A 12,710-nucleotide genomic window follows, 5' to 3' on the forward strand; every position below is an offset into this window, starting at 1 on the left:
AGTAATGATCATTTTCATGTCCACATCTTTCTAGAGGAACAAGAAAAACCAAAACCAAGTAAGATTTTCAAAATTTCAGAAAACTGTGCGGAACATTCATGCTTGTATCTTCTCTAACAAAAAACACTAACTACAAGAAAGGCAAAAGTTCATTTTACCTTATCTTCTGAAATGCTTGGAAATCTACATTGAAATGACTTAAATGGTTTAAAATCTAAAAAGTTGTTGACAAAGGTCACAATGATAAGAAATAAAATGGTGCTAAAATACTTAATTACTCAATATATATTTAAGAGATGTCAATTTTATACAAGCAATAAAATATCTTCCCTTGGGTGGCTTTTCTGACCATTAATCTTTTTATTGTGTAACAAGTAATACTTTGATATAATTAAGACAGTTCTTTAGCTACCAATTCAGTGGACAGACACTTCATTTGCTTCTCTGTTGAAACATTTGTCTCAAGAAATCCAGCATTACTTTAAAAAGTAGTCTAACTCTGAGAACCTGTGTGCTGTGGTTTGTCACCCAACTTCCAAGGTTACCAGAATATACAAACACTAAGCCAACCTTCCAGTTAAGCTTGCACCTGTGCAAGGAGAGGTCCCTTCCATTTCTCCAGTCAAAATAAAGTCCAGAAAATTGTTCAGTTCCCAATTACTGTAGTGACTAAATTACCAAAATAAATAAATTCAATTTAAGCTGGTCTATTTCCATCACAGGATTTCAAGGCTATTCTCCCTATGCTACAGGCAAGTTTTAACTTGTGTCTGGCCAAAGGAAAAACCTTTGCCAAATAATGTTCCTGCTGCCATCCCAGCTGGCTTTTCGTTTGTCCAAATCGCTCTCTAGTCGTTGTCTTTTCACTTCATAAACGCCACTGAGAATTGTGCCCACTACAGCCCCACCCCACTCCCAATCCCACTCCCAATCCCCAGGTTCAGATTATGGTATTTGGTATAGTTCTTGAACTCCACATAGCCCGCTCCGGAAGCGCACTGCAAAACGCACCCCAGATGCTTTCCCAAATCTATTCCTTCATTCTCTCATTTCAGAAAATCGCTCTATTTATTCACCCTGAGAAAGTGGACTCAACCCCAGCTTTCGGGCTGGAGAAGGAAACACAATCATTCTCTCTTTCTCTTCCCCTCCCTCCCCAACACCTTCCCTCCCTCCTCCCTTGCCCCTCCTAATCTCCAACCCTAAGAGCAGCACTCAGACATGCAAACTTTCTAATTCCTTCCACCCTCCCCTGTCCCAAACACTGGGCAATTAGACTGGAGATAACAGACGCAGGGAAATCTGGGTTTCCATCTGTCAAGGAGTCCCCTTTCCCCACACCTGCTCTCATGCCCCCGCCCCCTCGAGGGGCTCTGGGGGCACCTTTATCGCTTCTCCCCTGCCCTCTAGAAAACCACCCGTAACTGGAGGCTCCCGCGCGGCAGCTGCACCAACAGCAGGTGATCCAGGCGGTGCGAGGCGATGCCTTGTTATGGCATCCTGCCCTCTGCAGGGACACCACTGAGGGCCACATGAAATGACCCCCAGCAGTCCTGCAAAAGCAAAGGGGTGGAGGAGGGTCTATGCACCCTGCCCTGTGCCCCAGTCTCTCCCACCCTGTCCTCCGCAACCGAGGAGACCCTGGCATCTGGGAGCGGGCTGGGCCGAGAAGGCAAGATCAATAAAGTTCAGCAAGTAGACAGCTGGGAGCTGGGTGCTACTGAGTTCTAGAAAGGGGGAGTAGAGACGGAAATATCCGAATCGGTGAAATGTAAATCGTGTCTACTGCATAAGGGAATCGTGCAGGGAGAGCCGCTCTCTATAAGGAGTTAACCAGCTCCTGCCCCGAACACTCCCGCGGGGCCTCCAGCGGGGCTCAAACTGGCGGCGGGTCAGCAGGGGGCGAGGGGTGCTGGGAAACGCCGGGGCTGCGAACTTACGGAAGAAAATGTACTCGGTGTAGCTGCTCCAGATCTTGTCGTCGCGGTACTGGTTGACGAAGGCGGCGGTGCCCGAGGAGTTACACGCCACCATGTGGAAGCCGGCCTCGGACAGGCGATCAAAGGCCTGCTCCAAGTAGGTGAACTTGAGGTAGAAGCGGGACGTGTACTTCTCCGGCTGCCGGTCGGGGTCGCGGCTCTCGTTGAGAGTGTCCCCGAAGACCTCCTTGGCCAGCGCGATGCGCCCGCACACCATGATGCGCGCCACACGCCGGAATTTGGCGTCGGCCTGGTTGTCGCGCACGGTGGTGTAGGAGCCCCGGTAGCCCAGTGTGAGGAAGCCCGAGCGCTTGTCCTGCGCGCCGCCGCCGCCGCCACCACCGTGCGCTCCCGGGCCCGAGGGCACGGCGGCCGCCGCCCCGCGCAGCAGCAGCGCGTCGCTGCTACCCTGCGAGACGTTGTCCTCCAGGTCGCTCTGGCAGCCCTCGTCGTTGAGAGAGTTCTGCTTGGTGACCTTGGGCGACAGCAGCTTGACTAAGTCGGTGAGCTGGAAATACTCGGCCTCGCGCAGCAGCCGCTCCTTCTCGGGGAAGTGCTCCGGCAGCGCCAGTTGCTTGTCCCGCAGATAATCCAGCACGTACCTGAAAAGGAAGCCGTCCCGGTCGATGAAGAAGCGCGCCCGGCTGTCCCTGGGCAGCTCGCCCCGGCGCCGGGCGCCGCCACGGGGACTAGAGGGCGAGAACATGCTGGCCAAAGTGCTGTCCGGGACGCTGAGCAGCGTCGAGTGCTTGGTCACATAAACCTGGCCGCCTACGTTCAGCTCCACTACTTCAGGGAAGGGCGAGGGTGCGCAGGGCCCCGGGGCGGCGGCGGCCGACGCGCCGGGCGAGCTGGACGAGGAAACCATCTCGCTAATGGGCAGGATGGTGCTGCCGCCGCTGCCCGTGTCCTTCAGAGCCATAGTCCCCCCGCCGCCGGCCCAGTGACCCGAGAGAGCTGCACTTTCTCGTTCCCGGAGCCCGCGCCCCAGCCCTCCGCGTGCTCCTGGGCGCTCTGCGCCCTCGGACTGGGCGGCGCGTTCCTCGGACCGGGGCGGCCCCGCTCAGGGTTCGGGGCAGCGGCGGCGTCGGCGGCGCCCGAGCTCCATCGGAGGAGAGACGCGCGGGAGAGGAGCTCCGCCGGTGCGGCGGCGGCAATGGAGAGGCAAGAAGGAGCTGCTGCTCCTTTGGGGCGAGGGCGGGGAAGTGTGAGAGAGACTTGCGAGAGGCTCTAGGGCTGCTGCTCGGCTCTCCGTGGGGAGGGCGGGAGGAGGGGCCGAAGCAAAGAAAACTCGCCGCCCCGGCAGCTTGCAAGCGTGCCGCGAGGCCGGAGCGCCGACGGTGGCGCTAACTACTCCTGGCAGCCCGGGAGGAGGCACTGACGTCAAGCCCCGGACTGGGACCCGAGCCTCAGCTGTCATTTAAAGAGATAGGCTCCAGCCGCGGCTCCCGGGCTCCGACGCTAGGGGGCGGGGCCGAGAGCCGAGCCTGCAAGAGGTGCAGCTCCCCGACCCGCGGGGACAGGCAGACAGGGAGCTCCTAAAGCAAAAGCGAGAAAAAGGGACAGCGCTCTCCTTCGTTCATTTCACTCCCTCCTTGGGTCTGTGCCCACCCTCTTTCCTCCCTCCTTTCCTTCTTCTCTTCCTTCCTTCCTTGCCTCCCTCCCCAGTAAAACTAGTTTTTTGCACTTTCATTAAGGTAAGGAGTGGAGGAGCGGAGAGGGGAGAATAAGGTTTTGATTATAGCAAAGATGCCAGGCTCCTAATCTGAAATCACCACAAATGTTGGCTTGCCAGCAGTGATTGCAAAAAGATTACGTGAGGGTGGGAAGGTACATCTCTTGTAGTGGCTTTATGATACAGTTTAAGTGAAGGGCTAAATGCGCGTACCTCTCTTGGAATCAAATTTCACGACTGTGTGCACTGAATATTCTTGAATAATTTTTAAAACTTTGAAATCTGCTTTCAGTTCACAATAATAAAGGAGTGTGTGTAACAACTGTTTCCTTCCGACATTTTTACAATTTTTAGTTTTAAATTAGATGCTTAATAAATGTTTATAGAGGGAGAGACAGAGCCTGAGAGGAAACTTACTCGATTTGTTCATTCTTTCTAATCCTGATCAGTCTCATTAATCTCTCCATTTCCCTTTCAGCTCCATCAAACAAGAGAAGTGGCTGATATTTTTATTAGTCTTCTAACCCCAAGAGTAAGGTCACAAATAAAAATTATATGAATTTAAGCTCACCTTAATTTCCATGTGTACATAGTACAGGTACAGTCTGCAAAATGAGCATTACTTGTGATAAAGACTGAAAATAGGAATGCAAATGAGAAATATTTCTTCTATCCTGGGGCATACGTTTGTGTTCAGAAACATAAAGAATCATTGATTTATGAAGTACAAAAGAGAAAAGGGTGTATTGTGGCACAAAGTAGTTTGCTTCAATTATCATAACAATATTACAGATGAACTTTATCCATTAGCAGTCGATATACAGATTTTAATATTTTTTAAAAAGTTAAATGCCTACTAACAACTCCTTTTCTTCAAACCACCCAAAAAAGTATCAAATTTCAGATACGGTTGTAAATTAATACATTATTTTTGGAACATTACAAATTATGTTTAAATCATTGATCCTTATAAGCTGCATCCATAGACAATGTTATACCAATTTTGAAGTTGCATTATATGAAGCAGAGAGAACCTAATGGACCAATGAAAGAACATAATATATTTGCCAAAGGACTGAGACTTAAAACGGGGGTTTCGGTATGCATCATCATGCAATCCTTTTACTCAAAACTATTGTGTCCTGCCAAATTTATAAACTGATTGATCAAATTAACTAATTTAATTGATTTTAGCCTTCATTTAAAAGTTAAAACCAAGTATTAAAATAACAGAAAAAATACACTATTTTCTGCCTCATTAGAAGAATATTCGGGATTTAAAGTAATCGTTCCTGGATAAATGAATTAATAGATGCTTTATAATCTTCATAGATGAATAAATAATAATGCCTCAAACCACTACTAGTGAAGCCCATTTATCATAAGGTAAGTGTCCCTAATGATAAGTAAGGTGCAGACTGTAGAATTGTAATGAAGTGGATATATAATAAATATGCATGTGAATATGAAGTCGCTAATATCAGGTTGAAATCCATCTTTACTTTTGAATTAAATAAATTGTGTCTATAAGATAAAGTGATCAAAAATTTATACTCTAAATGAATCATCTCAAAAATTCACAATGAATTGTATTGTTTGATATATTCCTTTTTAAAATGATTCCTTCAACTTGATTAAACATTTTTTCTTAATTTCTTCTCTCTTCATACTCCTATTACTCTCCTCTGTCTCCCAGTTATACCCTTCAACCAAACTCAGACTGAACAAATTGCAGATCTACAATGTTTCTATCTTTCCTCTTCCTTCTGCTAGGAATGCCCTTCCTCTTCCACCAGATCCCTAACCCACTCTCCCTGCTTACCAATTTCCTCCAGCTCTTAGTTTAAATATCACTTTCTCTAGAAATCTTTACATTCACTTACCCAACCTAGTGAAGCGTCTTCCTAAGATGTTCCCATAAGATCCCATGTTTATACATGGGCAAGGTTTATCACACTGATGTGTAACTGTGTCCTGCCACGTTGTAAAAATGGCATGCGACCGTATGCACTATTATATCCCCATGGAGGTAGGCTATAGAGGTAGCCCGTGAAGAGATAGCCAATTTGTATGTGTTGAAAGCTCACTGAATAGAACTGTATTAATATCATAAATGGATGACAATGCATCACCTATGTGCTGGGTACCAGGCTAAATAATGAGATTGCAGGATTGAGTTAGAACTGTTCTTCACAATTAAAATCAGGTAAAGTGAGAACCAGAATCTAATCAAAATAAACTCAGAAATAAAAGAGAAGAGAAAGCAAGAAAGAGACACAATTGAAGCAATCCATTTGGTGAACTGAGCAATCAACACCAAATACCGTAATCAGAACCATTTTGCTCTAAGCCACAGACACCATTAATGTTCCTTAGACCAATTTGATCACATATGTGGGTCCTTTAAGATCTTCTGTTGCTACGCAAAGACAAGGCAGCAAGCTTCTCTGAATAGAAATTACACTAGAACAGTTCCCATACCCAGCACATTTTAAAATAACACGGTCAAACCTGAGTGTCTCTAAAAGCACAGCAAACAAACCAAAAAGGATATATTGAATCCAGATTTTAACACATAAATAATTTAAAATTTACAATAACAAATATTTCTTCACCAGGTAGAGAGTTACTTAAAGGCAGAAAATGTATCTTCTTCTAAAGGGGAGGAAGAACACAAATGATAACGACATTTAGAATCAAATAGAACTAGGTTAAAATCTAACTTTGTCTCTTACTAGCTTTGCAATTTCAGCAAGTTACTCCGAACCTCAGTTTCTTCATGGGCACCATGGAAATAACAAAGACCTCAGCTCATCACATCAATGATGGTTTGTAACAAATCCACCTAAGTTTGATGGAGTTCAATATATTTATAATGTGTATTTCACAGTATGGTTCTCAGGGATGGGAACAGAGTTACATCTTGACTAGATAGATCCAAGATCCAGAAGCAGGCAACTGATTTTAGTCGCTCTACCTACCTTCCTTCCAGTTGTCTCACCCCTAAGGCCTGGGGTTACACAGCCTTGTCATTATGAACATCCCCATACCATCATGTCCTTCCCTGTCTGTATCTATTGTTGTCTCCTTCATTGCATGTTATCATCCTAGACACTGATATAATTTCGTTGATTTAATTTACCTTGGTCCTGTTCTTTTTTTTTTTTTCTTTTAACTTTGTTCAGTCTTTTGACCATGGTCTAATTACCCCTTTTAGCTTGCTTCTGTCCAAGGCCAACTGTGCTTCTAATTTTCAGGAAACCATCTGGTGTCTGTTAATCTAGTTCAGGACATTTGAAAGTTTTACCAAAAAAAAAAAATAATAAACACAAACAAACAAAAAACCCTCAAGTATCTCATGTAATTCTAAGTAAAAAGCCTGACATTCTTTCCAGTACCAGAGCCTTTGCAGTTTTTAGAGCAGTGCGGTCTAATACAAATATAGGAACCATATATCTCATTTTTAATTTCTCACAGCCAGATTAAAAAATAAACGTGAAATTAATATTATCGTTTATTTAGCCCAATATGTCCAAAATCTCATTTCAAAATGTATTAATGACATAATTTACATTTTGTTCCACACAAAGTCTTGAAAATATGGTATGTATTTAGCTCTTCTGACACATCTAAACAGTTATAACTTGGACTAGCCATATCTCATATGCTCAATAGTTGCATGTGCCTTGTGGCTTCTAAACTGAACAGCATAGCTCTAGAGCATTTGTGACTTTAAAGCTTGTCTGTGTTTTGAGGATTAGGTAAGAAAGTATAACTTTTAAAAGTTTTTAATTACAAGATTGTAATGAGAGGAGGCTGGAATTCAGTACTTGCGTAGAGTCATTTAACACGTGAAATGGGAACCATAAAACATCTCTCTGGCCAAAAAAAAAAAAACAAGCAAAAATAACAAACAAACAAAAAAGAAAGAGTGAGAGAGAGAGAGGGAGGAGAAAATATAAAGTAATCACGAAAGAACTTAGATGTTCCTTACACAACAGGCACACCGCCATAATGTTTGCAGCATGTATCACTGTTGTGAAAAGCAGACCAGGCCAGGGTTTATTTTGTGGGTATATGGCTTTTAGCAAAGTTAGAAATAAAGAGCTTCCTATCAGAGCAAACAAAGCAGAGTTAGCCTTTGTAGGAATAAGACTGAAGATAATATGGGAAAGATCTTCTGCAAATTCAGCAATTGCTGCTGAATCTAGGGAAAGTTGGAAAGCAGAGTATGCACTGCCCCCAAACCTCATATGTTAATTGTAAGAGTGTCAATGGTTCTATAAAATGAAAAACTTTTGCAAATCAGATATTTAGGAAACTCAGAGTATCTATGCTAATGAACACATTAAATAACATATTCCAGCAACTTCAATATCTTAATATAATTCAATATGAGTTCGGATTCTATATTTAAAATTGTATAGAAATACTACTGAAGTTTAGGGTAACACCTGGTTAAACTCTATAAAATTAGATACCTAAAGAAATTGATGAAAGCTTGTATAGATTATGATCCAGTATAGCTAAGCATTTAATATAATACCTGGCACATAAACTGATCAACAGGTACTTGTCAAAATTATTTGCAAACTATTTTCATATTAACTAATATGATATATAAGTCATGTTTTCAGAAGTAGCTATTTAATTTAATATGCCGTGGGTGGGGGAAGTTTATGTTGGGAAGGTGGTTAGCAATAGATGGTCTAGTCTCTCATTGTGCACAACTGGTTGCCTCCTTAAAATATAGCTTAGCTCCCCAAAGCCTGGGGGGAAAGGGCAACATAATTCCTCATAACCTTAGAACATTCTGGAAAAGAATTTTCATTAGGCTGGACAATGGGAATGATATTCTGATTCTGGATGGACTCTACGTCTCTTCAAATAACATAAACCAGGAGGCTAAAACTGGTGATGGTATATGTATGACATAAATTTTATAAAATTTGTACTGCTATTTTAAAAAAGTTTTCACTGACTGGAAGAAGACTTTAACATACACAATACATTTAAAATATTAATTTCTGACAGCAAGTCAGTTTCCCTTAGAAATTACTTGCAAATTGTAAACTTTCATTTACTATTTTGGCCAGCAACTATTAACTGATGAGTTTGGCTCCATCATAAAAATTCTAATCATAGCTAAAATTCATTCATTTCCTATACTTTTTAGCTTCTTGTTCTACTGTGTTAGTCCACTTTGCACTGCTATAACAGAATATATGGGGCTAGGTAATTCATAATTAATAAAAATTCGTTTTCTCTCAGTTCTGGAGGCTGGGAATCCAAGACCAAGCTTCTAGCATTAGGCAAGGGTCTTTTTGCTGCTTCATTACATGCCAGAAGGCAGAGGGAAGAGAGAAGGGGAGGACAGGGGGAGGGAGGGAGAGAGAGAGAGAGAGAGAGAGAGAGAGAGAGAAGCATGCTCATGCCAGAAAGTTCTTTATTAGGTCATTAAACCCACCCATGACTGTGGATCCCTCATGGCCTAATCACCAATTAAAGATCCCACCGCTTAATACTGTTACAATGGCAATTAAATTTCAACATGAGTTTTGGAGGGCACAAACATTCAAATCATAGCACCTATTTACTAGGTTTGTCAAGAGGATTATTTAGATAATGACTATAGGGCATTTTATGCTCCTTAACTGAAGTTACTATGGAAATAAAATAGTGTTAACATAATATTACTCTTTTTCTATGATGCTTGTCTCTAATGGGAGCACTGGGTGAATTCAATATAAGAAATTAGTCCTTCAATTTAAGATCTGCAGTTAGTAAAATGTTTGGAAAATATATTAATTCTAAAGAGAAGCAATCAAAAATTTAAAATATGTGTCCTTAAGTAATCTACTATGAAAAGTTATAAATGTAGAATGTGGATGGGAATGCTGATAGTTTGATAAAACAAAATATAGTTTATATTTATTAAGTCAAATAGCTTCTCATCATAGGAATTTTATAAAAGGATCGCTGAATATATGTCAAATAATTGAGTTCCCTGTTAGGGGTCAATTGTCTGAGGCTAGAACAGTACCTTTACCTAACTGATATGTCAGGCTGAACTATATAAAATAGCCACTTTCATAAGAAGTCTCAAAAAATGACAATTGTATATGGTTTATCTGTATTTTTCATATGATTTCATATGACAAATTTTATGTGGTTGCTAATAGTTTTCATCAACAAATACAATTAATGTAGTACCATACCATTAAAAGCTTAAATATTTAGAAATGCATAATTTATAACATGAGTTTTAAACATGCATTTTAGTGTGCTGAATATTTATATTTTTCTTTAAAAAGTTATGTCTATCACTTTATTCTTGGTTTTCTCAGCACATAAATATAGCTTGTACAAAGAAATATTTTTTTAAATCTTTGGCTTGTATGTGTTCTGAATTATCACTATCTCTACCTAGATAAGAAATTCATTGAAGACAAGTACTATTCTCCAGTTGTTTTATTTTCAGTTCAGTGCTCTGCAAACAGAAAGCCTAAAATGATGATGGGCAGATTGTTTATCTACACTGTAGCTAATTAGCATGAGACGACTCACAGGCATTAGTGGTACAATTTAATTTTTCTATGTACTGCTAAGTAGGAAAATATTGATATTTGTATATCTGTAGGTTCTATTTTAAAAAGTACATCAGTTGAATCAAACTTTAGAAATACAATTAAAGTACAATGCTTTAATCTAGGAGAGCACTTTAATGTAAGGTATAAATTCAGCTAATGAACACCTGTTATAACACACAATGTTATTCAGGCTCAATAAACAGGTTTTTAAAAATCTAGCTTTTGAGTAAATTGTATGTTATAAATTTTCATGCCAATGAGTGTTAGTTGTTTTTCCCCATCATAACTCGAGTGAAACAGAGGTCTGAACAAGAGACAGAAACTGAATTTTAATCCCAGCCTTAACAATGATACAGATTTACTTAGTGACCCAGAACAAGTATCTTTTCTGATCAGTTTACTAGTTTATCAAATGGACACTTCCTAATATCTTCTGGGAAATACTGTTCTGGTTATATATTGTTGCACAACAAAGCACCCCGAAACTTGGTGGCTTAAACAATAATAATTTTATCATTATCTTTGTGGTTCTGGGTTCAGCTGGCTGATTCTTGCTCAAGGCCTCCCAAGTTTGAAATAAGACAGAGGCTGGGGATGGAATCATCTGGTGTCTGAGCTGTGAAGACTCAAACAATTGGGGCTAGAACAGTTGAGGCTCTTTGGGCACTGGTTCTGTGTGTGTGTGTGTGTGTGTGTGTGTGTGTGTGTGGTCTGTATGCATGGGCTTTCCACCATGTTTACTCAGGACTCCAAAATTTTACAACTCATGAAGAGAGAGCCAGGCAGAAGGGGTATCATATTTTATATCCTAACCCAAAAAGTCACAAAATGTCATTTCTATCATATTCTATTAATCAAGGCAGCCACAAGGCCTTCCCAGTTTTAAGAGGAAGAAACAAAATGCTGCTACTTGAAGGGAGAGGGAGAAATTCTAGTAGAGTATATGGCACCAAAAATATCATTGTGGCCATTGTTGGAAAGTACAATCTGCTGCAAAAGCTGTAAGAATCAAACACCATTATGCCCCCAATAATATTTACATGGGGAAAGTTCTGTGAGTGGAGCCATAGCATTTTGCTGTGGCACACATTCTGTAGGTTTAGCATACCTAATTGTGATGTATGGGACACAAATACACAGAGAGGTACACACACATGCACAAGAAGCTAACTCAAGAGTATGGCTATCTGAAATCTTAAGCCAATATTCAAAGACATGGAAGGATAGTCAGGTGTTTCCTTCTTTTTGAATAAGAATTTCCATTTTTTTAATCATGATCATTTATTCTGCTCTAATAAATTGCTTTAGCCAATTTGCCTTTGCTCTAGTTAATACAGAACTACCGTCTATCTCATTTTTTAACACCCCTTACAACATCTGCAAGCCTTAATTCTCCCTTGGTGAATCATTTATTTTCATCTTTTAGATACTGACCTAGTAAACACCAATATATCTGTGAACACTTAAAAATTTACTTGTTACCCAGTTTTTCAACAATTTTCTCTACTCTGATCATTATATGATGCATATAGTTCCACTACATAAATTTTTAGCATAAATTTTTATCTCTGTTTTCCAAAGTTCATTCTTCTCCCTGCAGAAATATTGGCTGTCTAGCAGCACTCATTATGCTCATTTAAAAAAGTATTACCCATGTTACGCTCATTTACTCCATATTACTCATTTATTTATTCAAATATTGGATAATTGACCAATATTCTCCAAATTGGATAATATTGGATAATTGACCATTCATGAAACCAGAAATTTTGAAATTTTCTGCCTAATCTTGGGGAAATTCATCAAATAAAAGGAAAGAATCAGTTACTTCAGTACAAATATCAAAAAAGATGGTATTTATCTTTCACTCATGTACACATTTTTGATTAATTTTGAAGCAGCTTCACAATCTCAGTTCATACCGATTCCATTTCAATAAAATTCAAGTATTTATTGAATATAAATTACAGCCACGTATTGCTTACCAATGGGGATAGATTTTGAGAAATGTCATTAGGTGATTTTGTCATGTGGGAACATCATAGAGTGTACTTACACAAACCTAGATGGTATAGCCTGCTACACACCTAGGATATATGGTAGGGCATATTGCTCCTCGGCTACAAACCTGTACAGCATATTAGTGTATTGAATACTGCAGGCAATTGTAACACAATGGTATTTGTGTATCTAAATCTACTAAAACTCAGAAAAGGTACAATAAAAATATGGTATCAAAGACTAAAATTGGTACACCTGTACAGGGTACTTAACCATGAATGGTGCTTTCAGAAATGGAAGTCACTCTGGATAAATCAGTGAGTGACTGGTGAGTGAATGTGAAGGCTAGGACATTATTGCATTACTGTATGCTTTTATATGACTGGCAGCACAGTAACTTTGTTTACACCAGCATCACTACAAACACAGGAGTAATGCATGGCACTACAATGTTACAATGGCTAC

The 12,710-nt window shown here is 40.6% G+C and overlaps 1 protein-coding gene across 1 annotated transcript in view; it reads right to left on the minus strand.

The window, feature by feature from the left end:
- Window positions 1-3,340, minus strand: part of KCTD8 (potassium channel tetramerization domain containing 8) — a 281,546-nt gene extending 278,206 nt beyond the window's left edge. The window contains exon 1 of the mRNA XM_517173.8: window positions 1,941-3,340. Within this exon, the coding sequence (XP_517173.1) occupies window positions 1,941-2,901 (961 nt within the window). The 5' untranslated portion in view covers window positions 2,902-3,340. The remainder of the gene's footprint in view (window positions 1-1,940) is intronic.
- Between the last annotated feature and the right edge of the window lie 9,370 nt (window positions 3,341-12,710).

The sequence above is a fragment of the Pan troglodytes genome, chromosome 3 (assembly GCF_028858775.2).
Source record: "Pan troglodytes isolate AG18354 chromosome 3, NHGRI_mPanTro3-v2.0_pri, whole genome shotgun sequence".
In the NCBI taxonomy this organism is placed as follows: Eukaryota; Metazoa; Chordata; class Mammalia; order Primates; family Hominidae; genus Pan; species Pan troglodytes.